The sequence below is a fragment of the Podarcis muralis genome, chromosome 2, assembly GCF_964188315.1.
Source record: "Podarcis muralis chromosome 2, rPodMur119.hap1.1, whole genome shotgun sequence".
NCBI classification, from domain to species: Eukaryota; Metazoa; Chordata; class Lepidosauria; order Squamata; family Lacertidae; genus Podarcis; species Podarcis muralis.
The window spans coordinates 5,659,730-5,684,150 of record NC_135656.1 but is presented as its reverse complement, the minus strand read 5'-3'; the positions used below and the strand labels follow the sequence as shown (position 1 = coordinate 5,684,150).

The 24,421-nt window shown below is 47.9% G+C and overlaps 2 protein-coding genes across 4 annotated transcripts in view; one reads left to right on the top strand and one right to left on the bottom strand.

Moving 5' to 3' along the window:
- Nucleotides 1–3,617, top strand: part of CACNB3 (calcium voltage-gated channel auxiliary subunit beta 3) — a 34,596-nt gene extending 30,979 nt beyond the window's left edge. For both annotated transcript variants that reach the window (XM_028721381.2, XM_028721380.2), the window contains exon 13: nt 196–3,617. In XM_028721381.2, coding sequence (XP_028577214.1) covers nt 196–510 — 315 coding nt within the window. In that variant the 3' untranslated portion in view covers nt 511–3,617. The remainder of the gene's footprint in view (nt 1–195) is intronic.
- Nucleotides 3,618–6,307: 2,690 nt separating this feature from the next.
- Nucleotides 6,308–23,139, bottom strand: DDX23 (DEAD-box helicase 23). Of its 2 annotated transcripts, none has more exons than XM_028721379.2 (17): nt 23,049–23,139; nt 21,149–21,345; nt 20,036–20,146; nt 18,966–19,065; nt 18,445–18,510; nt 18,095–18,233; nt 17,601–17,734; nt 16,335–16,447; nt 15,829–15,972; nt 13,904–14,129; nt 13,391–13,536; nt 11,542–11,719; nt 10,807–11,049; nt 9,639–9,790; nt 8,620–8,728; nt 7,942–8,116; nt 6,308–7,268 (listed from the first exon to the last, which is right to left on the bottom strand). In XM_028721379.2, the coding sequence occupies exons 2-17, from the start codon at nt 21,343–21,345 to the stop codon at nt 7,045–7,047; spliced, it is 2,457 nt and encodes an 818-aa protein (XP_028577212.1). In that variant the 5' UTR covers nt 23,049–23,139; the 3' UTR covers nt 6,308–7,044. The 2 variants fall into 2 exon arrangements, with proteins under 2 accessions (XP_028577212.1, XP_028577211.1); XM_028721378.2 differs by having other exon boundaries at nt 22,854–23,132.
- Nucleotides 23,140–24,421: the final 1,282 nt, after the last annotated feature.

The following is a 24,421-nucleotide window of genomic DNA, read 5'->3' as shown; positions in this document are numbered from 1 at the left end:
ACGGGCAGGGGTACCTTTACCTTTACCTTTACGTTGGCTCAAGGTTGCCATTTTTAGTTTGAATTGTTTCAGTGGGATTTAAGTGTGAGTGACTGTAACTGTCTCATGGGCCCTGCCCAGACGCGCTATGCTCCCCCAGATGGCGCTGTGTCCTTGGGTGCTTTTTGTGACCCGCTTTACGGTTCCCCACTCCAGAACCAGGCCTCGCTGGGCGAGCGCGGCAACGAACGCTCCCCGGTGGAGCATGACAGCCTGATGCAGTCGGACGAGGCGAGCGATGCCTCCCGCAAGACTTGGACGGCGGCCTCTCAGCGCAGCTCCCGGCACCTGGAGGAAGAGTACTCGGATGCCTACACTGACCTGTACCAACCTCACCGCAACCACAACAGCGGCCTCCACAGCACCAACGGCCACGACTCCCAGGACCGCCTCCTGGAGCGCGAGACAGAGCACAACCACAACGAGAGGAACTGGCAGCGCAACCGGCCCTGGGCTAAGGACAGCTACTGAGGCCTCCTGGCCAGGCTCCTCCCGACCTTCCCTGGGCTGGGCAGCCAGGGAAACGGGATAAGGCCTCCTTCTCCTCTCGAGTCACGACAATTGCCTGGTATTAAGCCTTCCTCTCTTCCTCCCCTCCCAGCTCAGCCCCACAGTATACAGGTCCTGCCCTGGTATACAGGTGCTATCCATGGAACCCCAGACACAGCCACAGCTGCCTGATTCCTAGACCCAGGACGGGTGGAATCTCTCGCTCACCTTTGCTTTGGGTTAATGAGGGCCACAATAACGTCCTTGCAGGGTAAATTCCATTGGTAGCTTCTCATCCCAGGTCCATTGTTTTTTGGGGGAGGGATTTGGGCTTCGGGCATCTCCAGGAGAGAGGCGATTGCGTGTGTGTGCACACACAAAAGGGGGTGGAGAAAGGGCTGCGATTCTCTTTTTCTGACTCCAGGTGAGCAGGGCTAGTGTTAGGACAAAGGAGGCTTAGCAGGGAGCAACACCAGGATCAGTTTTCCTGGTAAGACGGAGTAGATGGATTACAAGCGGAAAGACAAGATTGTGGGCTTTTGCTGAAAGGACTTGGGGGTCATTCTCATGCTTTGCTGTTGGCCAGTTCAGAAGTAATATGATTGGGGTTGCTGAGGAACACGGATGTCTGCTGTGGGAATGGGTGTGGTCAGATTTGCAGTTGCAGCGGGTGAAGTCATGACACCTGAGCTTTGTGGCATTGGCGACTGTTTGTGCAGGTGCTTTGATGCATCACACACAGCCATATGCAGCAGTTGGGGGGGGGGCAGGTCTAACTGTCCCCTGGGCTGATCCACTTCAAGTTGCAGGGGTAGAAGAATTGCATAGTTAAACATACTGGAAAGGAATTTCCCTCATATAGAAAATTAGTGTGGAGAAGGCTAGACTAAGATGCTTCTTCTTCATGTTTAGTTTCTGTATGCAGGGAGATATATGTATTCAGCAATGTGATTCCCTTACCTGTAGCTTAAAGTAGCAGTCTAGAAACAGTTCTTCCATCTTTCCCTCCTCTTCCATTCATGGCAGTGGGAAAATGTGGCATAATCCAAGAGGTGAATGATGGGTTGTGAAATGTCAGACAGCATCCACATGCAGTCATAGAGGCCACCCCACAGCGGCTTTTCCACCTGGAGATATTCTCCTGATAAGTGGGGTGCTTGTTTTTTCAGCATCATCACTCACAGGTGTGGCTAAGGCCAATAGGAGAGGCCTACATGGCCTTTTGCCTGACATTGCTCCTCTGAGACCATGAGATTTGATGCCGCTATGAGCAAAGTCATGCTCCAAAGTAACCGTAAGAACTGCCCCAAATTCCTTCCTCCTTCTTCCACAGAGCCAGTGTGGTGTAGTGGTTAGGAGCGGTAGTCTCGTAATCTGGGGAACCAGGTTCGCATCTCTGCTCCTCCACATGCAGCTGCTGGGTGACCTTGGGCTAGTCACACTTCTCTGAAGTCTCTCAGCCTCACTCACCTCACAGAGTGTTTGTTGTGGGGGAGGAAGGGAAAGGAGAATGTTAGCCGCTTTCAGACTCCTTAAAGGGAGTGAAAGGCGGGATATCAAATCCAAACTCTTCTTCTTCTTCTCTCCCAGTTTGGCTTCTGTGAAGGGGAAGCCCTCCTAATTCCTAGGAACATGAGAGGTAAACTGCACATTTTACACAAACATGTGTAATAAAGTCCTGATATAGTAGAATCATGTCTTGCACACGGGTTAATTTCCAGGGGGTAGCACATAAAGCCGAAATTGTGTCTCGTCAAAACAACCCCCTGGAAACGCCATCACGCAAGCAATTTTACCTTCAGGAGATGGTGCGAGATCTTGTGGGGCTGTCCAGGATCTCACAAGACCTTCTCAGAACCCAATGAGAAAGTCTGAGAGCTTAAAAGCATTTTCTGCCTTTTGTGCGTTTAATTTGTACGATATCAGCTGGCCAGCTGCCAAGTGCATAAAGCTGCGATCGTTCAAGTTAAATGTGTGCAAGTTGCAATCCTACTGCACTTCAGATATATATATTTAAAGCAGATTTGGGACGGTATGATTTTGGATAGGGGAGCAGCAGGTTTGCACAATCATTTGCAAATTGGCTGCACTAAAAATGCTATTGCAGTGATGGGGGTACCAGATCCACAGGAGACGGGTGGAGGGGGCAGGTGGAGGAAACATGTTTTTCGGTGGGAGGAGAGTACAATTTTGAGTAGGGAACAGGCAATGGAGAAAAGATGAAGCACTCCTTTCCACCCTTCTGCTGTTGAAAAAGTTGCAGCCTCCGGAGACCAGGGGATATAATATTCAACTATTTCCCTGGCACAGAAGAGAAGCCTGTAACGAATGAGCAATGCATCTCCTTAGAGATCCACAGTCCAGGCGTCTGCTTGCACTGGACCCCTTCTTCCCCTCACAGAGACTCTTCGCCTCCATTCAGTGCACAGCCACTCCTCCTCTGTCGAGGAGCTGGTGGGATAACAATCAGTTGTAAAGCCACAATGTGATAATTTCTTCTTCTTCTTCTTCTTCACCCTCCCTGGAGTTCTCTGCTATAATTGCATGAGGCCTTGATCTTCCATAGTCTGTCTGGGAGGGGTGGGCGAGTACCAGCCAGCGTTGCTGCTTGGCAGTGATGCTCACCTGAATCACTCACAGATTCTGTTTTGAGGAGGGAGGCATAGGGCTACAGCCAACCCCACCCCATTTCCTGCTTCCTATCTCATGCACAAGCCCCCTTCCTACCCCAAAGGCCCAGCTGACCTGCCTTCGGTTCTCCCGCCGCCCCTTGCTCCAGGCTCCTCCAGCACTTCACTGGGCAGCGGATGGCAGCTCCCTGCCTTTAAAAACCACGTACACACCTATCAGAAATCAGCCTGTAAATACTGCATGCTACCATCGGGGAGTTGTTTCGAGTGTGTGTCCTACGCCCTGGGCTGGCCGGAGGAACTGAGGCGGCTCCAGGGGCCAGGGATATCCGGGTTCTGTCCCTGCAATTGCCGGTCAGTCGGCCATGGCAAGAGCTTTGTTACTATTCTTTTGTAGAGAGCACTTATTTCCCTGACTTGTAAGCGGTTTGAAACAACAAGCGTTTGCTGTTTATAAAACATGGCTGGTCTGTCTTTTTTTAAATGGAATATGATGGGTAAAGAACAGTGGCGCTCAGTGGGTAATCAGTGAGCAGAAATTAATGTTTTGTATGGTTTATGCACTCTTAAAGGCAACGTGGGTAGGGCCTGCTGTGAACTGGGTTAGGTGTGTTCAGTGTTGACTCACAAACACAATACTTCTTGCAAAAACCTTCAAAGAGGCTTAACAGCTCTTTGCCGCATTGTTTAGTTCTTTGAGGCAGAGCCTAGGACAGCAGAGGATTGGGGGAAACCTCAGACCCAGGAGGCAAGCTTTTCACAGTCCTCAGGACTCTCCCTAGGCACCCAGCCCGAGTTGCTTTTGCCAGGCTGGACATTGCCAGACTGGAATGTGTCTTTGAACTGCAACGATGCCACTCGCTTGCCTGAATAGAGACAGGCCTGTGGGTTTTTGTGGAGCAGGAACATAACCTGCCATACAAGGGGAAAAGTTGCATCTGTTGCTCCACACATTTTTTACTTCTGCCCCACCACCCACCACCAACACGCTGCCCCAGGAAGGCTGCACAGAAGTGCATGTGGCTCTCAGGACAAAAAGTGTTCCTATCCCTGGAAATAAGGCTCTCTGCTGTGCCACACAAAACCATAGTTCCTAAGGATTCCTTAAGGGAATCTATGGCAGTTAATGTGGTATATAACACATAAATCAAATGGAAAATCTCAAGAGCTTAGCTGCAGCCCAAAGAAGTTCAGTTGGCTGTAGCTGGACTTGACAAGGCCACACACACACACATGAAGCAATTGTCATTTGTGAAAAAGCCGGGCAGGGAGGGAGGCCGTTGACATTTGACTCGTGTGCTGATAATTCAATGTGCATTTCCCACCGAGCCTTAAATTGGAGCTACCAATTCAGCAGCATACACCCTGCCCTCCGTCAGCACTACCTGAAGCACAGCACAAAGTGCACTTTAGCCAAAAGGAACGTTTGAGTCTGCACATCAAGAGTCCTTTCGCATTTCAGGTGTTAATACTCCTACTGGGTTAAACAAGCAAAGCAAGGTATGTGAATGGCTGCGTGTCACTTTTGCTTCCAATGTATGTGTGTCCTGGTTTTCAGAGATGTATACCAGGAGCAAAAGGGGAATTTGCGTAATTATTTAGTTCCCCTCACAATAAACTATCACATGAAGTGCCTTCTCTCCTACCCACCCCTGCAACCTCCCCTCTCCCATGCACAACACTGAGGACTCTGCAGTCCAGCACCTGCTGTGAGGACGCTTTCAAAAAGTCTTTTAAAGAGCACATTTGAAGAATTTAGTCTGCAGATATGCAGATGAAGCTGTGGAAGTGGCTACCCAGTCCCAGAGAACAAAGATGGTTCAATAACACACTGTCCTCAAAGTCCACGTGGTACAGTCCTAAGCATCGGTAAGACAGGCCTTCCTGCTTTCAATGAACCAGACTCCATAGTTAGTGAACTCAGCACTGCAGCTTTCTACCATAAATGTCTTCATCTCTGCATTATCACAATTCCTGGTGGAAATGCAAATTTATTGGTGGAAAATCCATACTCTTTGCCCTGGGCACTTAATTTACATTTCAGATTATGCAATATTGCATCACTTGTTCCAGTTGCAGCAGAGTAAGAGAGCTTTTCAACATGCAGCCCTTGCCTTATCCAGTGCTGAGCAGGCCAGCAAATAAAGGTAAAGTCACCCCAAAGCATGGAGGGCTACACAAACTGAATGGGGTGCTGTCCAGTCACATTACAGTCATATCTCGGGTTAAAGACGCTTCAGGTTAAATCTTTTCAGGTTGTGTCCCACGGCGACCCAGAAGTACTGGAATGGGTTATTTCCGGGTTTCGCCGCTCACGCAGATGCTCAAAATGACGTCATGTGCATGTGCAGAAGCGGTGAATTGCGACCCACGCACACACGGGTTACATTCTACTCAGGTTGTGAATGAGGCTCCAGAATGGATCCCGTTCGCAACCAGAGGTACCACTGTATGTTAAATTTCATTTGGGGCACTCTTGCCAAAAACGACCACCTCTGGGTTGCAACAGGAGTGTAGGGCTGCAGCTCACTGGACATAGAGCTACTCGCTTGCAAAAATACATGTGCCTCATGGTGTCTGCAAATGGTTCACTTTTACGGCAACACAAATGAGGTCCCACTTCTCTTCAAACATCTACTTGTGCACACTTTTGATGAGACATTCAGCAGTAACATCAAGACATGCCAGGTTTTATCCCAGGCATCTTCAGATAGGACAAGAAAAGGCTTCTGTTTGAAACCCCTGGAGAGCAGTGTAGAGGATATTGAGCTAGAAATATTTTGTTTGTTTTAAGTCCAACATGCCATCAACCTTTTGGATTAGGGACATAAAGAACAAACAATTTCTACACATTTTGTTTTTAACAAAAATAAGTTGCCCTTTTATTCTAGACCTCCAGCTGTCATCTTCAAACACTGCTTTGTTCCAACTACTGCTACTGTCCTCACACACACAAGATTTACTATATCAGTAGTGCAAAACTGGTTATCTTGCTTCTAGCTCATAGTCTCAAAAATAGCTTGTAAGGGCAATTGCTACATTTAAAAGGCACAGAAGCAGGACACAGAGGAGTACAAGTTCTACAGAGGAGACACAGTTTGAACTTGCATCTGTGAAAAGGGAGGAGTAAAGGAAGAGACAGACCTGAGTAACATTTCACATGGATTTATAGAAGCACAGAAACATCATTGAAAAATATGCATGTCTTTCTGTACATCACCTGTCCCCTTCTACTGAAAGTAGCCGGTACTAACCTCTGAATAAATCAAGTTTTGTTAAGAAATTCACCCCACCCTTCCTCATGAAATTACCACCCTGAAACATGGTACTGGAAACAGGGTGATGTTCTCACCAGAGAAGGAAAGGAGGGCCCTGCAGCATCCCAGCCAGGGTGCCACAAGTTGTATCACCCCCCCCCCAAAAAGTCGGGAAAAACCTGAGAGTCTCGCTTGATCATGGAGTAGAGGAGGTGGCAGGCTTAAAGCCACCAAGTGGCACAAATCAGCAAGGCGAGTCTGCAGGCCTGGCCTATCTCAGCTTCCCAACTCAAATGTAAAGCAAGGCTCCAGGAAAATGGAAGTAGGGAGAATTGTCTAGCTGAGGATTCCCAAGGAGACATTATAACTTTTTAGATTGAAGTCTTCATTCTTTGGTCCTGAATTCTTTGCTGGGTGTCACATCAATGGCTCAAGGGCTGTACCTACTACGCTTGAAGGGGAGGGGGAAGCACATTAAAAGCCACTGCCTCTTTAAGGTCTAGGCAAGTGGGCCAGAAAGAGCCATTTCACCAGGAGGCTCTCAGTCTGCTCCAGGCTCCAGGCAGTGGCCCAGAGTGTCCCCTGGCTGCAATCACAGATGGGCCTCTTGAACAGCAACCCTACAGGACTCAGGCAAAGATAGTCTCTTCCCGCCGCTTCTTGGTAAGGATGGTTCCCGGCTTGTGCTGTGCATCTGGGTGGTTGGCCAGTTCTGGAGGGCATGAAGACACCGGACTCTCAAGGATAGCCTGCTTAAGGTCATAGAAGACAGCCGAGTCCTCCTTGGTGACAAAAGAGATGGCTACACCGCTCTTGCCAGCTCGTCCTGTTCGGCCAATGCGGTGAATATAATCTGTAAGCAAGGAGGAAGGAAGGTGTTAAAACGCGGCTAACCTTTGGTGCTGGATGGAAAATCTAAATGATGGCTCATACTACAGGGTCAAGGACAGAGACTAACCACTCCTTAACAGAAATACACACACACACGAAAGCTCATACCAAGAACAAACTTAGTTGCTCTCTAAGGTGCTACTAGACAATTTTTAAATTTTTAAAAATATATTTCTACTGCATCAGACCAACACGACTACCTGCCTGAATCTATCACCCCTTAACAGTTACAGAAAAGCCATTAAAGACGAAAATGAAGATGAGGTATTAGTATAGAATTTCAGTGTTCAAAGCACTTCATACATCACATTAATCCTTACAACAGTCCTAGAAAAAGGTAGGCCATTACTAACAACTCCACATTGCAGAGCAGCAGAGACAAGATTTGACCCAGACTTTCTAACTTGTGCACTTTGTGACTACACACTGCCAACTCCCAGACATGAAATTAGAAGGACCTACATCAACTTTGTGACTTCAGCAGCACAGCATGCCAAACACGGCCACCCTGCCTCTCCCGTTCGGTGGCCCAAATTGCTGAAGCCATGCCTCACAGGCACAGAGGTTTCTGTTCTAAGACCCAGGAAGTGCCCAGAAGATCTCTATAGAAAGGCAGAGAGCACTGGACAGCTCACCTTCAATGTTCTTGGCCATGTCATAGTTCACCACCATGGACACATCATGGATGTCGATACCACGTCCAGCCACATCTGTAGCCACCAGAATATCCTTGGCACCAGCCTTCAAGTTGGAGAGGGCAAACTCTCGCTGCTCCTGACCTTTGCCGCCATGAAGGGTACAGGCATTGTACTGCAGAGATGGGAGAGCAACGGGTTACATGTTTGTTTGGGCAATGAGGACAGTAACAAGAAGGCAATGAACAAGCAACAATTCCTCCAGAGACAAAGACAGCCAAATGTTTCAAGAGAAGACACTAGGGCAGAGTGCTCCATCATTCCCAGACATTCCTAGTGAATACCAAGAGATGTTGGATTACCTTGCAAGGGGCTTGTGGGGATGGCAACTGCCAGACCAAGAATGAGCATTGAATTCTGCCAATTCTGGGCTCAGCAGAGCCAGCCAGAAAATGTCTTACCAGCTGCCATAAGCTCAACAGCCACACCGCATTATTCTGATAATTTGCTGATAGTGTGAGAGGAAACACCTATGTATCTTCCTGAAGTTTGACAAAGGACACAAGGACGCCAATTCTGGGAGCCTCAAGATGGGCTGGCTAATCTCACATGGGCCTCAAATACTTTGACACAGGACCTGCAGTTCTTGAATTTACAGTTCCTGAGATTACCACTTACCCCCATCTTCTCCAGGGATTTAGCCAGCACATCACAGCCCTTCTTCTGGTTCACAAAGATGATGATGGGTGGGTCAAAGCCCTGCTCCAAAATGTTCAGCAGTTTCTTCCTGTACAGGGGGAAAGGAGAGGAGAAGCAAACAGGTGAGGCACGTTGGTGGGGTCTGAAGATGCAATCTGTTCAGCAGAAATGTTACGTTGCACCCCTGCCCTCTGGCACACATCTCTAACCGTCCGTGCCAAAGACATGCCTCATCTCTGTATTATCATTTGGAACAGTTCAGTACCATGACATCTAGAAACAACACTAATAACACAGGGGAAACCATGTGTACAGCCTTGAGCTTCTTGGCAGAAAGGAGGGCTAGAACTTGTAACACGTAACTAAAATGTGCACCCAGATTCAAGTAAGCATATGGGGGGGGGGGCTGGACTGAATGATATTCTGGGGTCCCTCTGCAACTCTAAGCCACATGCCACGTTCTCTTTTCTGCACTCACACCAAGGAAAGGATGCACTGGTTGTTATCCTGACCCACTGATCCCACCCCACAGGTAATTGCAAGACCATGTTTCTCTCCACACGTTTTAAGTCACTGGTATTTTCAGTTTCCCGACAGGAGGGTACATGGTTCCTTTGGACCTCCACCCACTCTGCTTGAGTAATGTGGGAACCGTTTCATGGTTCAAGTCATGAGGAATGCTGGCTCATTCCACGTAGCCCATCTCTGGAAATTACATTACGGCAGAAGCCCCATGTTTGGGTTGAGGCTTTACTTTATAGCCAGAAATGTGCTTATGCCACACTTTGGAAGGAGCGAAGATAAAGCATAAAATGGATGTGAATTGCCTCTGCAAAGGGTTCTCTTTTTAAGCACAGAGCCCTGTGCCAATCAAAACAAACACAGTTCTTTGTTCTATGCCTACCACACCTGAGGGCCCAAACCTCAAAGGCTCCCGTTACCTCGTTTGAACTAGACAAACCAAGCCCCTTGACGCCACCTCCCACACCAGCGGTTACCTCTTCTCCGACTCTGACATAAGGAAGACCTTCTGCTCCACACGCTCATGTGGCTTGCCAGCAGAGCCAATGTAGACCACTGCCGGGCGGCGGAGGTAACTGCGGGCCAGGCGCTCCACAGCAGGGGGCATGGTGGCAGTGAACATCACAGTCTGCGGGGGGGGGGGGGAGAAGAGAGAGCATGAGTGCAAGGCAGTCTGCCTCTCCTTCCACATAATGGAACTCCTCCAATTTAAGCAGAAAAGGGGAGGAATGCATTTTCACAAATATCACATTGCAGGAAATTATGTACAAAGCCACAAAGAGAGCTCTTTTATTAAGAGAGTTACCTCCAATCATAGCTAAAACAAGTCTCCACACTTCCATTTGCGGTATTTTAGCTAGAAATAAAGGAAATCAATGATCCCTTCACCCTGCAAAGGGCATCTAATCCTACCATTTTATCACTTCTGGCTGGTAAGTTTTTTTTACTGTGAATGGTGCCCAAGCTTAAATGTTCTCCTTGTTCTGCCTCGCTCCCTCTAAAAGCACACTTTCAAGCACTCAGTATGTTCTACAGAAAAGGGAATGGCCACTAACATCAACCATCCTCTTAACCGCCTCTTCTTTTGTGCCTATGAATCTGAGCTCTGGGTGGAACCCAAGTGATCAGTTCCATTAGCACAAGGACTATTATTATTATTATTATTATTATTATTATTATTATTATTATTAATATACAGCCCTATACCTGAAGGTCTCAGGGCCTCCTCTCCCTACACTCCCTGTAAATCAGCTCTGGAGGATAGAGGGAACCTCCAGAACAGTTTTACAGTGCACACAGAGGGCATATGGGGAGAGAGGAGCAGACAGGGAAGCTCTATTGAACAACTAAAAGTCTTTGTGCTGTTTAGTGGGTTACTGCCCTCTGGAATGAACATGGTTTCCTAAGAAACAGCTTTCAGATAAAAGCATCTCCCTGCCCATAAGCAGCCACCAACCACACCCTCCATCCCTTCAAAGAAAGTGCCTTATTTCTCATGTGAATTTAAAAACATTGCTAACCAGGTCAGATTAAAGGGTGTTTGGGTCAAAGGGTGGAACTCAATGGTGGATTTGAACCCCAGTGCTTTACTTTTTACAAGTTAATACACCAGATGTGACAGCAAGGCATCCAAACCCTACTAACCTGCCGATATTTGTGCTTGCCCAACTCAAAGTTGGCCAACATCTTTTCAGGGTCTTCAGCCTCGTCCGTATCTGGTTTCTGGTTAGTGACAGGTATGTGCTCCAGGATCTTCTGCACATCAGGCTCGAAGCCCATGTCAATCATGCGGTCAGCCTCATCCAGTACTACATAGGTGCAGCGGCTCAGCACCAGGTAACGGTTCTCCAAAACGTCAATCAGACGGCCCGGTGTAGCAATCACAATCTGTGGCATTCAGCGAGAGAGAGCAGATACATGCAGGTGGAAATGATCCTTGCAACCTGTGTCCATACAGCTTTTCCCCATCCTTCCCTGATAAACTCAAGAAACAGTGCAACATTTCCCAATGTACTATCCAGGCAAGTTAAGAGGATATTAAGCTATGAATGGGTGTCATCATTTATCACTCACAGGAGCACTGTGCTAATGCACAAAGTGAACATTTAGGGTTGTAACCAACAATATGTAGCCAAGAGTGTTCTGCTGGTACAACAGGATTTCCATTTCCTCTCCTCCCACTGTGTACCCCTAAAATCTACTCTAATGTCTCCCCCTACCCTCTGCAACTGATTTTGAGGGTGTGCAGGGGGATATAGTAGAGGAAGAAGCAGCTCCATTGCAGGATGAGAAGTTGGTTGTGTCAGCAGCAGCAGCATTGACTGCGGCCCTTACAGACCACCCACCCTAACTTTTAAAGCAGAAGGGTGCCCCTCTCACCTCACAACCCATGCGCAGGCGGAAGCCTTGATCCTCACGCGAGATGCCACCAATAACAGCCACTGTGCGGATGCCCAGGGGCTTTCCAAATTTGATGGTCTCTTCCTCAATCTGCTGGGCCAGCTCACGGGTGGGAGCCAGGATGACGGCATAGGGTCCCTGATCCGACTCCTCAATCCTGCAGTGAACAGAAAACACACGCTGAGTTGAAGCAGACAGTGTGAAACCATCCCTCTCTGGCCTACAAGACTTCACAGCAAAGGCAGGCTCCCAACCAATGAACGCCCCAGGTTTCCGCCTGCTAGATTGGACTGTGAGAAATGTATACATTTGTGACCTCGATCTACTGACTACCACTGAAACAAAATTAAGTAAGGGTGGGCGCCATGTGATTTTTTTTGGCGGAGGGGAAACAAACCTCCCCCCCCCCCACAAAAGTGTCAACCCAGTGAAGTAAATGGGTTCCAACTGAACCAGATTATTTCAAGCTCATCTAGAAGCCACGGTTTCTGGGGAAGGGTCATCGGTTAGTGCAGGGGTCGGCAAGGTTTACCTCGCCTGGGCCGGTTCACTCCAGCGGAGATTCCTCCGTGCGCCGGATTGCATGCACACCCATGATTTCCGGCGTCTGCGTAGACGCGATTTTCAGCATCGCGGAAGCGAGTCCCTGCGCTGCGCCGTGCTAGTTTAGGGCAGCGTGTGGGGACTTGCCGAGTGGGCGGCTCAGTTCGGGGGTGGCTTGCGGGCTGGTTAAATGACCCCCATGGGCGGCTTGTGGCCCATGGGCCTTAGGTTGCCTACCCCTGGCTTAGCAGTGCAGCACATGCCTTGCATGCAGAAAGTCGCAGGTTCAATCCCTGGCATCTCCAGGTGGGGCTGGGAGAAACCTGCCCGAAACCCTGGAGAGCCACTGCCAGTCAGTGTAGGCAATGCTGAGGTAGATGGACCAATGGTTTGACTCTGAACAAGGCAGTTTTTCTATGTTCATAAGTTGACACCAGCCATTCAGGTCTTTACACAGCTGCAAGGAGGTCCTTGCAGTGCACACAGGGGCGGGGGGTGGGAGCCATCTAGCCACAGTGATTTGGCTTATCTCCAGCATGGTTAGTTTGTGAGCTTCCCAGAAGTCTCCAGGTAGCCACTGATGGAAACAGCATTGCTGGACAAGATTGACTTTTTTTTGTCAATTCTTATGTTTGTTATCAGGCCATGACTGTGGTCCTGCTCACTCAAAGCTGCACACCTGGAAGCAATGGCTTTACCATGGGAGAAAAATCCTCATCTCCCCACCTCTCACTCATTCTCACATACACACAAAAACAGGGGTGAGCAGTGACTAGCACAATTTTGAGCTTTGCCACCAAAAGTTACTGAAATATTAGGGGGGTTACAAAGGCTTCCCAAACAGATTACAGCGGTACCTTGGTTCCTGAACAAATTGGCTCCTGAACGCCACAAACCCGGAAGTAAGTGTTCCGGTTTGTGAATGCTTTTTGGAAGCCAAACATCCAATGCGGCTTCCGATTGAGTGCAGGAAGCTCCTGCAGCCAATCAGAAGCCGCACCTTGGTTTTCAAATGTTTTCGGGAGTTGAATGGACTCCCGGAAAGGATTAAGTTCAAGAACCAAGGTACAACTGTACTTGATGTGTGGTATTAGATAAATATCACTCCCTCACAGAAGAATGCCTGGCGGTTGAGAGCACCAGTGCAAACTGTGGTGCTGAAGAATCATTTGCATGTGAGCATTGGACCCAGTCCCAAACCAGGACCCTCCAATGTCCATTTCATTCCCCCCCCCCCCGGAAAAGAGGCCTAACCTGCCGCAGCACCCATCACTCCCTCCCTCACCTGTCAATCTTGGGAAGTGTTGTGATCCACACCAGCAATGGGATAAGGAAGGCAGCTGTTTTACCACTGCCAGTTTCTGCCACGCCAATGATGTCACGGTTCTGCAGACCAATAGGAATGGCTTGACGCTGAATAGGAGTTGGTTCCTGTGGAAAACGGGGCATAAAACCTATCAGGAAAGCACTAGACTTCTTGGGAGGAATCAAAGGGAATTCAAGCAGTCAGCAACAGAACCAGGAATCCTGACTCTTAGCCTTCCCCAACATCCAAAACAATATGGCCTTTCAAGAACAAAGCTGATCTCCAGAAGCCATGCTGCTCAGTCCCTGTTCAACAACACCCACCCCCATAAACTAAATGATCATTTTTTAAAAAATGATCATCTTAAAATATATACTTTTATACTTTAAAACAGGATTTAAAATATACACTATACAGTCTCTCAAAATAAACTGAAGTTTCAATGGTTAACAGAAGGGCCAATCCATCTTTATGAAGTGATCTGCATCTCACCTTGTAGCCGCATTTGTCAATGACCTCCAAGATGTGAGGGGGCAGCGAAGAGTCTTTCCAGGAACGAATAGGGTTGGGGATCTTGCCTCCTTTGGTGGTGATGCTGTAGTCCTCCCGGAAGATACGCCAATCCCTGTCTGTCATCTCATCCAGTTTCTTTTGAGACCAATGCCTGTCATCCCAGCGTTGCTTGGCCTCCTTTTTACGCAGCTTGCGCAGACGTGCCCTACGAAGAAGGAAGAGCCCAACAGGGTCAGAATAGGCAGGCCAAAATGGTAGAAGACAAAAGCAAAGAAAAACCCCAGCAAACTGGAAGAGGGCTGCTCTTATTTGCCCACATTCGCACAAAACTTTGCTTACTGCAACCTATTAACTATGCCTGGAATAGGATTGGGCAATATATTGAGATATCGTCCAAAACCGGTTAGACATTCACATCATGATAACTGTTTCATAATATTTTAGGTAAAGGTAAAGGTACCCCTGCCTGTACGGACCAGTCTTGACAGACTCTAGGGTTGTGCGCCCATCTCACTCAAGAGGCCGGGGGCCAGCGCTGTCCGGAGACACTTCCGGGTTACGTGGCCAGCGTGACAAAGCCGCATCTGGCGAGCCAGCGCAGCTCACGGAAACGCTGTTTACCTTCCCGCTGGTAAGCGGTCCCTATTTATCTACTTGCACCGGGGGTGCTTTCGAACTGCTAGGTTGGCAGGTGCTGGGACCGAGCAACGGGAGCGCACCCTGCCGCGGGGATTCGAACCGCCAACCTTTCGATCGGCAAGCCCTAGGCGCTGAGGCTTTTTACCCACAGCGCCACCCGCGTCCCTTCATAATATTTTACCTGGCAATATATCACGAATCACAGTATGTGTGAGGATTAGGCGATATCTGGTTTTCAACATTGCAATGTATCCCCAGCTAAACATTGCAATGTTATCACCAGCAAAACATCACAATCTACCACAATGTCTGAAATAAGCATGGAACTATGCAAAGGCAAAAATGACAATGTCCTGGCCACTGCTGCTACTTAGGGGTCTAAAACGGATAAATGATAATATTATCAATCACCTCATGGTCACTTCAATCACTGATTTAATCACTTTAATCAGTCAAGGCAAAATGCATCCAAACAGGACTTTTAGTTTTGGGTTTGACTACCCAATGGTGGTATTCAGGACAATCCACAGCACGGCAATGAGTCATAGTAAATACAAATAATCTGGGAGTGCCAGACTGCCAGCATGCCCACTAAGCAGCAGCAGTGGCAGCAGCCTGGCAGCAGTAGAATCAGCAAAGGCCGGGGGGCAGAAGTGGTGGCAGCCTGCAAAGGCCTTGTCATGGTAGTGGCAGTAATGGTTGCCTGCAAGGCCTTGCAGTGGCAGCAATAGTAGTGGCGGCCTGCAAGGCCTCACTGAGGCAGGCTGCCGCAGCTTCTGCCACTGCCTCCTACTACCGCCAGGAGAACTTGCAGACTGCCGCCACTTTTTGCCACCGTGGCGAGGTTTAGCAAGCCCCACTGCTAAAAGCACAAAACTCTAGCCAGAAAAGAAAACTGGTGAGCACAAGCTGGCTCAAGTAACCTATTCATTACTTCTGTAGATGCTGAATGGCATGTGTGGCTAAAAAACCCAACAATGGATTTGATCTATTAATAGAGTATGCATATAATTTGAACAATTTTCATGATTTACACTCCTCACAATGAACTCTTAGAGTCGGACTTTCCCTGTCAGAGAGTTTTGGTTGGTTGAATTGGAAACACCCCCCCCCAATCCTTGTATATGTGATGAAAGCACAGAATGTCTTCCCATATCCACCTGAACGCAAAACCACAAAAGTTAACTGTTCCCTCATCAGCTGGAGAAATGTCATCATGAACTTTGCAACACCAGCACCTGCCTCCCTTCCTTCCTGTAACTTACTCCTCTTGCTCTTTCTCCTCCAGCGTGCGCCGCTTCTCCATCAGGTCTCCATAAAAACGCGACTGCTCCCGCTTCTGCTGTTTCAAGTCAATGCCAGCAATGAAGCCACGTCCCAGAAGCTGAACCTGATGTCGCTCCTTGTACCTGTTGAACAGAATGTCAAATGGTACTGTATACACTCCAAACCGTAGGTGGTTAGAATCTGGTTAGGAACTCCCAGAACCCCATCTCAATTTTTTCCACAAGCCCACTCAATTTGCACAACTCACTGCCATGTGAGAATTTGTATTTTTAGGGTACAAGGATGTAGTTTTTTCTACAAATTCCAGACCTCTAGTCATCCTCCTCTCACAGGGCTGGGAATATTCCTGGTTCATTTGTGTCAGCTATACCGGCTAAGGAGGAAATGGGATTTTCAGATTGTTCCCAGGAGCAAGGATAGATATGTGGCTCTGCGGACACCCATAGCATCCCATACGGAACCTGCCTCCCACAGCAATACTCACAGGGGATTGTAGTCAATGGAAGTGTCTTCGGAAGCATCCCACTCAAAGACAAATTTGCGGTCGTTCAGATGCCGAGTACGTCTCCGCTTCTTGACCCCACCCAAGTACCGCTCCTAAGGGGACATGGGTATTTATTTATTTATTTATTTATTCAGTTCATGCCCTCTCAGACTTTTCCAAAGGAAAAACAAGACAACATTTCCCAATGAAACACAAAGGAAGTTTGCAAGGAAACTCTATGTGCCTCCCTTTGCAAGAATTCAGTCTGACCGTGAAGACACAAGGATTGTTGGTGAACATGCTAAGGAGCAAAATATACCTTAAAGCTTGCTATAATCCAATACACACACCGGTTGGATCAAAATTACAATAAACACGCATGCTGCTCTTTTTAAGTTTTCCAGACGCTTCATATATGACAGCCCTGTAAGGTGGGTCAGTATTATTATTCCTCATATTTCTGATACGTGCCTGAGGCTGACAAGACAAGAGTTTCCCTAAGGCCCTGTAGTGACAGAAGTGCAATCTGAACTAGGGACACCCCGGCTAACAGTTCAGACTCTGCATTGGTTCCCAAATCAGCTTTTTGCTCACTTGGGCTCATATCCAGATCATCCGTTTCATTCCCAGCCCAGAAAACATGTGTATCATCATTGGACCTTGGGAACAAAGACCCAGGAAAAAGCAGGAAGAATGAATTTGCATAGGTTCTGATCTCGGCTCAGTTTTGCCGCAGCAAAGCAAAGGGGGGGGAAAGCCTTCTATTCCAATGCTGAAAACTCCAAACAGCTGTGTCTGAAGATGTGTTCCTGTTAAGAACTGGGCTGTTGCTTTCTTCTTCAGGTGTACATTTCAAAAACTCAGGAACCCCCAAAGAAAAGTCATTATAGTAGCCTAGCCTTAAGGTTATGAAGTCATGTAAAGGACAAGAAATGAGTGATGAAAAGTGATCAAACAATTTTACGGACCATTTTCTAAAGCTGGCTTTTTGGGAGGTTGAAAGTACGTTGGCATTGTCAGGTTGATTTTGTGAGTGGGTCTACTGTGACAATCAACCCACACCAATAATATATTTTTCAGGACATAGAAAACTGTGATGATTCACTCAAAAAACTGGTATGATTGCATTAAATTGATCAATGAATTCAACTTCAGTCACTTGGATGCACATCAAAGACACTCTCCTATCCCAGTCCCCTTGCTCAAACCCATTAATCCTCATCTCTATACTTTTTACAGAGAGAAAATGAAATGGCCTAGCATTACCTTGATGGCATGAAGTTCCTTACTCTTATCTTTCTCCTCACGGATTTTTTGCCGCCCTTCCTCATCTTCATTGCCATTGGTCTCTCGTTCCATGCGCTCTCTCCGCTCACGCCGCTCCCTCTCCTGGGGGTCTTCTGTAGTAAATGGCAGAATGTCAGGAAACATGGCATCAGGACACAACCTCAGAGCAGGGAATCACATCATGCCCCTGAAGCTGAATACAGTTGTACCTTGGATCCTGAATGCCTTGCGAGTCGAACGCTTTGGCTCCTGAACACCACAAACCCGGAAGTGAGTGTTCCGGTTTGTGAATGTTCCTGGGAACCCGAATGTCCGACACAACTGCCGATTGGCTGCAGGAGCTTCCTGCAGCCAACTGGAAGCCGTGCCTTGGTTTCCAAATGTCTTGGAAGTCGAACGGACTTCTGGAACGGATTCTGTTCAACTTCCGAGGTACCACTGTACCTGATGATCTCCTGAGAGGTAATCTTTACCTAGCATCTTCCTCCCCATTTCTTGGAAATGTTTTCTCTTTTTCCTCTCCTCTTCTATGAGCCGCTGCCGCTCCTCCACCTCCTGCTGCCGTCGCTTCAAGGCCTCGGCCTCTCGTTCTGCCTTGGAAAGGAACTTCGGCTGCAAGAAATCAGAGCAAGATGTTGAGCGTGCAAGGAAACCTTGTGTACTTCCCTCATCAAGTATTGCTGGAGATGCCAGGAAGCAAAGCACAGCTTTAGACACACACAGCTTGCTATAATCCAATACACCCACCTGCTGGCCTCACCCGGGCAAAAATGGAATTGATAGGTGGGGGGAAAGAAAGTGGAGGCATGCCCCATGCTCTTACCTTGGCCTCAGCCTCTTCCTCAGCTTTCTTCTTGGCCAGCAGCTCCTCCAGAGAAAGTGGCTGGGCCTGTGAACAAAATAAGTGCACGTTAAAATCAGGGGTGGAGGTGAGTGGGGTGGGAGAGAGAAACCCAAAAAGTAGGAATTGCTATCACTGAAGCTGTGGGGTCTATACTTTTGGCTGTACGGAAAAAGTGCTATGCTATAAAGTTCCAAAGTAGCAAGGCTGAAAGAGAATGTGAAAAACTGTTTTTAAGTAGCCTGATTAATTGAGAAGAGCTGCCCTTTCATCTCACTTTCCAGAAATACTGCATAAAGAAGTAGAGAACAGAAACATACCAGAGATTTATAGTATAAGGCCTTTCAATCAACAAAAGGTTCTTATCTATGCCATCCTAGAAACACACTTTGAAAAATATACATGGACTTGGTGCTGTGGGGAATTCAAACCCACCCAGCTTAACTGTACACATTTCAGAGAACTGAACAAGCACTGGACATCTAGAAGGCACATGCAGTTACCTTCTCCTTCTTTGACAATGAATCATCATCATCATCTCCTCTGCGAGAATCTCTGTCCTTCCTGGATTTGGAGTCTTTGTTCCGACTTGGAGAAGAGCTCCTGTGCCAGAGGGATAGAAGAGACAGGAGTTGGGGTTACCGCATTTCACTGGGTGGATCTAGGTTCAGCTGGCCTCAACGAGGGACCATTCCCAGGAAAGCCAGGAGAAGCCGCAATCTCTTTAAAGGAGTTGCGCGGCTTCTGCGGGCTTTTGCGAGAGGTGAGGGAATCCCCCCACCTCCCAGGTAAGCCAGAAGAAGCCGTGCAGCCCTTTTAAAGTGCGCGCGGCTTCTGCCGGTTTTGCGGGAGGTGGGGGAATTCCATCCCGCCCCCTGCCCTGGCTTGCTCCATAGCTGCGCGCAACCCCTCCGGCAAAGAGAGGCCGCACGGGGCTATGGATTCTTTAGCCCTGCGCAGCGTCTCCCGGCAAGGAGAGGCTGCGTGGGGCTAAAGGGGAAGCCAAAACAGTGAGCGGGATCCATCCCGCCCCCTGCCTTGGCTTGCTCCATAGCTGCGCGCAACCCCTCCGGCAGGGAGAGGTTGTGCGCAGCCTGTACGCTGCTCTTTGGGGCTGGGGGAAAGATTTTTTTCTTGATATCCCCCCCTAAAAACTGGGTGCGCCCTATGGTCCGGTGCGCCCTATGGTGCGAAAAATACGGTATGTTACTCACCATTCTGATCTACTTCATGAAAGTATGGATTATAAATATTTAAATATATCCAAATCTAAATAAATCTATTGAACGAATCCTCAGCACCAGTCACTCATGGTAACTGTAGATGCTACTGCCCTTTCAACAACAACCTAGGCCTTGTACCTTGAGCCCAATTCCCATAATAGTAACCTGTTAACCCAAGAAGTTAGATGAAACTTCTCTTTAAATCCAAACATAAAGCTAAAATGGTGAAATTGTAGGTATCTTTTTCATCATGTTTCCACCCCAGCTACCCATGAAACAATGCTATATTCCACAACAGCTGCGACACCTCAGAAGTAACTGCATTCATTGTCTAGGAAACAGTGTTTTACCTGGACCGTTTACGGTCCTTGTCCCTCCGGTGCCCATCTTTCTCACGATCCCGGTCCTTCTTGCTGCGCTCCCGCTCTTTGTCTCGCTCCCGCTCTTTATATCGTCGCTCTCTACAAACAAATGGTTTACATGCGAATAACTGATTTCAATGCACACAGATCAAGCCACCCCCTTCCATCAGACAGCAGAAACCTGAATCAATAGAAATCAACCAACCAACTGTAGAAACTGTTCAATCCCACCAAATTAAATTAGCATCCTCCTATAGATATAGTCCCTTTATGTTTTGCTCACACCCATCAACTCAGCCTTTATATAAAGGGTACAGCTGTGGTTTATCTGTACAGCAGACCTGGAAAGGCATAGAAATTGACAATAAATGTAATCAAGACTGAGTGGATGTAACTCTGCAACAGGGCCTCTGAAGTGCTGAATTTGGCACAGAGCACTGAATTCAGCATCATAAGAACCTCCATTTTCTTTCTTAAAAATGAAACGGGGGGGAAAAAAAAGATTAGCCACAGCTCAAATTCAGGAGAGAATTAGGACAGAGCAACATTTTCATTGGTTGGGCTTCACTAACTTGCATTGTCTCACAAGCTCCCTTCCCCAAAGAAAGCAGATGCGTTATATTAAGTAAAGTGATACACTGTAATCTGTTTAGCATGCACAGTGTTTGCAAGTCTTAGAAAACAAGCTCTATCAGTGTAGTTTAGGAAAACTTTGTACCCATTTTTTATTTCAAAACCAACAATACCGACTACCTAGCCCCAGTGTAACAAGGGATGCAGAACAGTATGTCTACAAAGGACATGCACTGGGTGTCCTTGAACTTATGTAAGCACCATTTCTGTTGGGAATAGATTGTGACTCTGTTACTAAGTTCACCCCCAAAGCATTTGAAAGTAACTGCTCTGAGAAACTGGATGCTACCTCGGTAAATCGTTGGTTTGAGTCCAAAATCTAGTTCAGTGCTGGATTGTTGAATCCTACTAATAGCCAAATAAAAACAGCTGAAGCTAACAGCATTCCCTGCTTACTTAAGACACTCAAGGCTGACTAACCTTCATCATCCTTGCAGCAAACCAAATTGACCTATAATCTGGCCTTACCTCTCAGTCGATTTGGACCTAGATCGGGATCTTGATCGACTGCCTCTCCTTCTCTCACGGGAGCGGTGCCTTTTCCTGTCCTTTGTGACGGGGGAGCCTTTCCTGTCTCGCTCTCGTTCAGCTGAACGTGAGCGTCTCCGCTCTTCCTTGAGGGGTGAAGAATCTCTCTCTCTCTTTTCAACAGTTTCCCCAGCCATCTGGATTAAAAAAGTTTTGTTGATGGTATTAATATACAGAAGTTATTAGGAAGAGGAAGGGGGATTGGAGACCTGCTTCAGTATGGAATTGCCCCAACTATCTGTGGATATAGCTTAATTAAGAATCTGAAGTCTCACTCCTTGCATTATACACCAATTATGTCATTCTTAAGATCCTGAGCAAGTTTTCAAGGTGTGGAAGTTGGTGAGGGACCAACAGTTGGAGCCCCTGATTCCCAAGAGAAATGCCACCTGAACCCCTCCCAGTTACTGATTCAGACATAAAAAAGGAATGGCATCTCTGAAAGAGGATTTGCTGGCAGGCTATTTTGAGAAGGTGGCAGTCTTGGCATATTGCCTTCTACTCCATTCTCAACATGGTCCTCTTAGAATAAATACTGATTAAACAGGCTATTGCTCCCAGTTTTAACACAGCTGGCCTGTTTTTAGAGGAGAAGCCCCAAAATTGATCAGGACAAATTTATAAATGTCACATAGACTGAAATAAATTAAAGTCTGCCAATGAGCAATTGTTTCAAATTCATATATACTGGTAGTGGAAAAACACATGCGCACGCACACACAAAAATCATCATGTCCAACAACAAGTAGTTCTTCTGCATATAGGCATGATAAAAATTCATGATCAGGTGCATGCTGCATGTTCACAGCTGATGAGCCACATGCTGGTTCTATGACTGTATGGTATAGCAGCAAAAGTGTCTGACTGATGAAAAAGGGAGACCTGGGATCATATCTCCCCTCAGTCATGCACAGATTGGTTGTGAAGATAAAAGCTGGGAGAGGGAGGAAATACTACTATGAGCTCTTTGGAAGAAAAGTGGGATATAATAAAATGTAACAAATAAAACATATTTCAACATAAAAATAGAGCATAAAATAAAATTTTATGTTGGAAAAAGTGGCACACGATACACAATGACAATCACAGTTATTTCAGCACAAACTTTAACAGAACAATCAAGACTTCACTCTTCTCAAATTCTTGCACCCAGCTCACTCCCTAAAGCTGGAGGGAGAAACTTGTTCTTTGAGCTGGAGCAGGTTTGGTGTTGTAGAAGGTAAGACAGTGGAGCTCAGGTCAGGCTAGAAATGCCCCACTCTGCATGGGAGTCCACGTGGGGTAGTGGTTAGAGCAGGCATAGGCAAACTCCGGCCCTCCAGATGTTTGGGACTACAGTTCCCATCATCCCTGACCACTGGTCCTGTTAGCTAGGGATGGTGGGAATTGTAGTCCCAAACATCTGGAGGGCCGGAGTTTGCCTGTGCCTGGGTTAGAGTGCCAGACTGGGTCCTAGGAGGCTGGAGTTCAAATCCCCACTTGGTGATGAAGCTCACAGGGTGACCTTGGGCCAAGTCACACACTCTCGGCCTAGCCTACCTCACAGGGTTGTTGTGAGGATAAAATGGGGAGGAAAAGCAGGATACAAATTTAACAAACAAACAGCAACAACGTCTCTTCCTCCCACGAACCCGGGTGCACAAACCTCTGTGTTTATTCTGGCACCATCCCCGTCAGGGCTGAGCGTCTGGAAGCAAACCAAGGCGAGGGAAGCGACGCCGCGAGGCGCCCGCAACTACCGCTGACCTGAAGCCGGCAGCCCTTCTTCTTGGATAGCTTTCCCTCCTTGCAGTCGCTGGAAACACCGACGGTGGCCGGGGGACACGCGGGTGCGCCTCACCTGTAGCCCTTCCCGACGTTACCAGCAACTCACTGCGCCGCCAACATCGCCGCCATCTTACTAAAGCTGATTCCGGTCACAACAGCGGGTTTGCCGCGGAGCATCATGGGAAAGCAAGTCCACTCGGGCTATCCCTCCCGCCTCAGTGCCCAGGCTTAGGACTACAATTCCCACAGAAACCGCGAGGCAGGGACGAGAAAAAACGAAAACAAAAAAAAATCCCAGCATGCACCACACTCGGAAGGCGCACTGTTCGCCCGGCAAATAAGCTTCTCAGGGTACGCAGCCTGTGCGTTCTAAACGGAACGTAAGAAAACTACAATTCCCAGAGGGCGTTTCGGCGTCTTGACGGAAGATTAAGGCCGCCTTCCCCCCCATGGGGGCTACTGGGAAATGTTGTTCTGCCGGGTCCGTGGGACTTCGCTCAGGCTTGCGAGGGGATGGAGACGGGTTTCCTGCGAAGGAGTTTGCTGGAGCGGCTCCCCGCAAAGGCACCGCCGCCCTGCGTTCACACCGCTGTTCCTGATGCGGATCTTCGCTCACCCCTTTCCCCCTGGTGGGAAGGAAGGGCTTTCCTTTTGTGGTTCCCCCAGGTGCCAAAATGGGGCCAACCCTGCCTCCTCCCCCGCAAAACCATAACTACCACCAAAAAAACACCCCACCAGCCAGTGCAAAAGACAAACAAACCTGAATCACCACTTTGACTACTTGCTGGTTTGATTTTTATTGTGAATTCGTAATTATGTCTGAAATTGACTTGAATGATAGGTTGTTGTTGTTTAGTCGTTTAGTCATGTCCGCCTCTTCGTGACCCCATGGACCAGATCACGCCAGGCACTCCTGTCTTCCACTGCCTCCCGCAGTTTGGTCAAACTTATGTTCGTAGCTTCGAGAACAATGTCCAACCATCTCGTCCTCTGTCGTCCCCTTCTCCTTGCGCCCTCCATCTTTCCCAACATCAGGGTCTTTTCCAGGGAGTCTTCTCTTCTCGTGAGGTGGCCAAAGTATTGGAGACTCAACTTCACGATCTGTCCTTCCAGTGGGCTGATTTCCTTAAGAATGGATAGGTTTGATCTTCTTGCAGTCCATGGGACTCTCAAGAGTCTCCTCCAGCACCATAATTCAAAAGCATCAATTCTTCGGCGATCAGCCTTCTTTATGGTCCAGCTCTCACTTCCATACATCACTGCTGGGAAAACCATAGCTTTAACTATACGGACCTTTATAGATTTAATTATACGGATTGATAGGTTAAAAGGTTTTAAATAGCCAGCCAACCCGAGGTGCCACCTTTGGTTGGGAGTTCCAATTGATTTGTAGCTGCAGGTTGGTGCAGCAGGCATTAGAGGGCGCATCCAGCCTGTATCAAAGTT

Bases quoted from the DNA above. Each gene is read 5' to 3' on its own strand.
- DDX23 (XM_028721379.2), bottom strand. From the start codon at position 21,345: ATGGCTGGGGAAACTGTTGAAAAGAGAGAGAGAGATTCTTCACCCCTC. The intron at 14,130-15,828 runs GTAAGTTACAGG...CCTTCTTCGTAG, and splicing joins GAGGAGAAAGAGCAAGAGGA to GGCACGTCTGCGCAAGCTGC. The intron at 9,791-10,806 runs GTTAGTAGGGTT...CCCCCCCCGCAG, and splicing joins GCAAGCACAAATATCGGCAG to ACTGTGATGTTCACTGCCAC.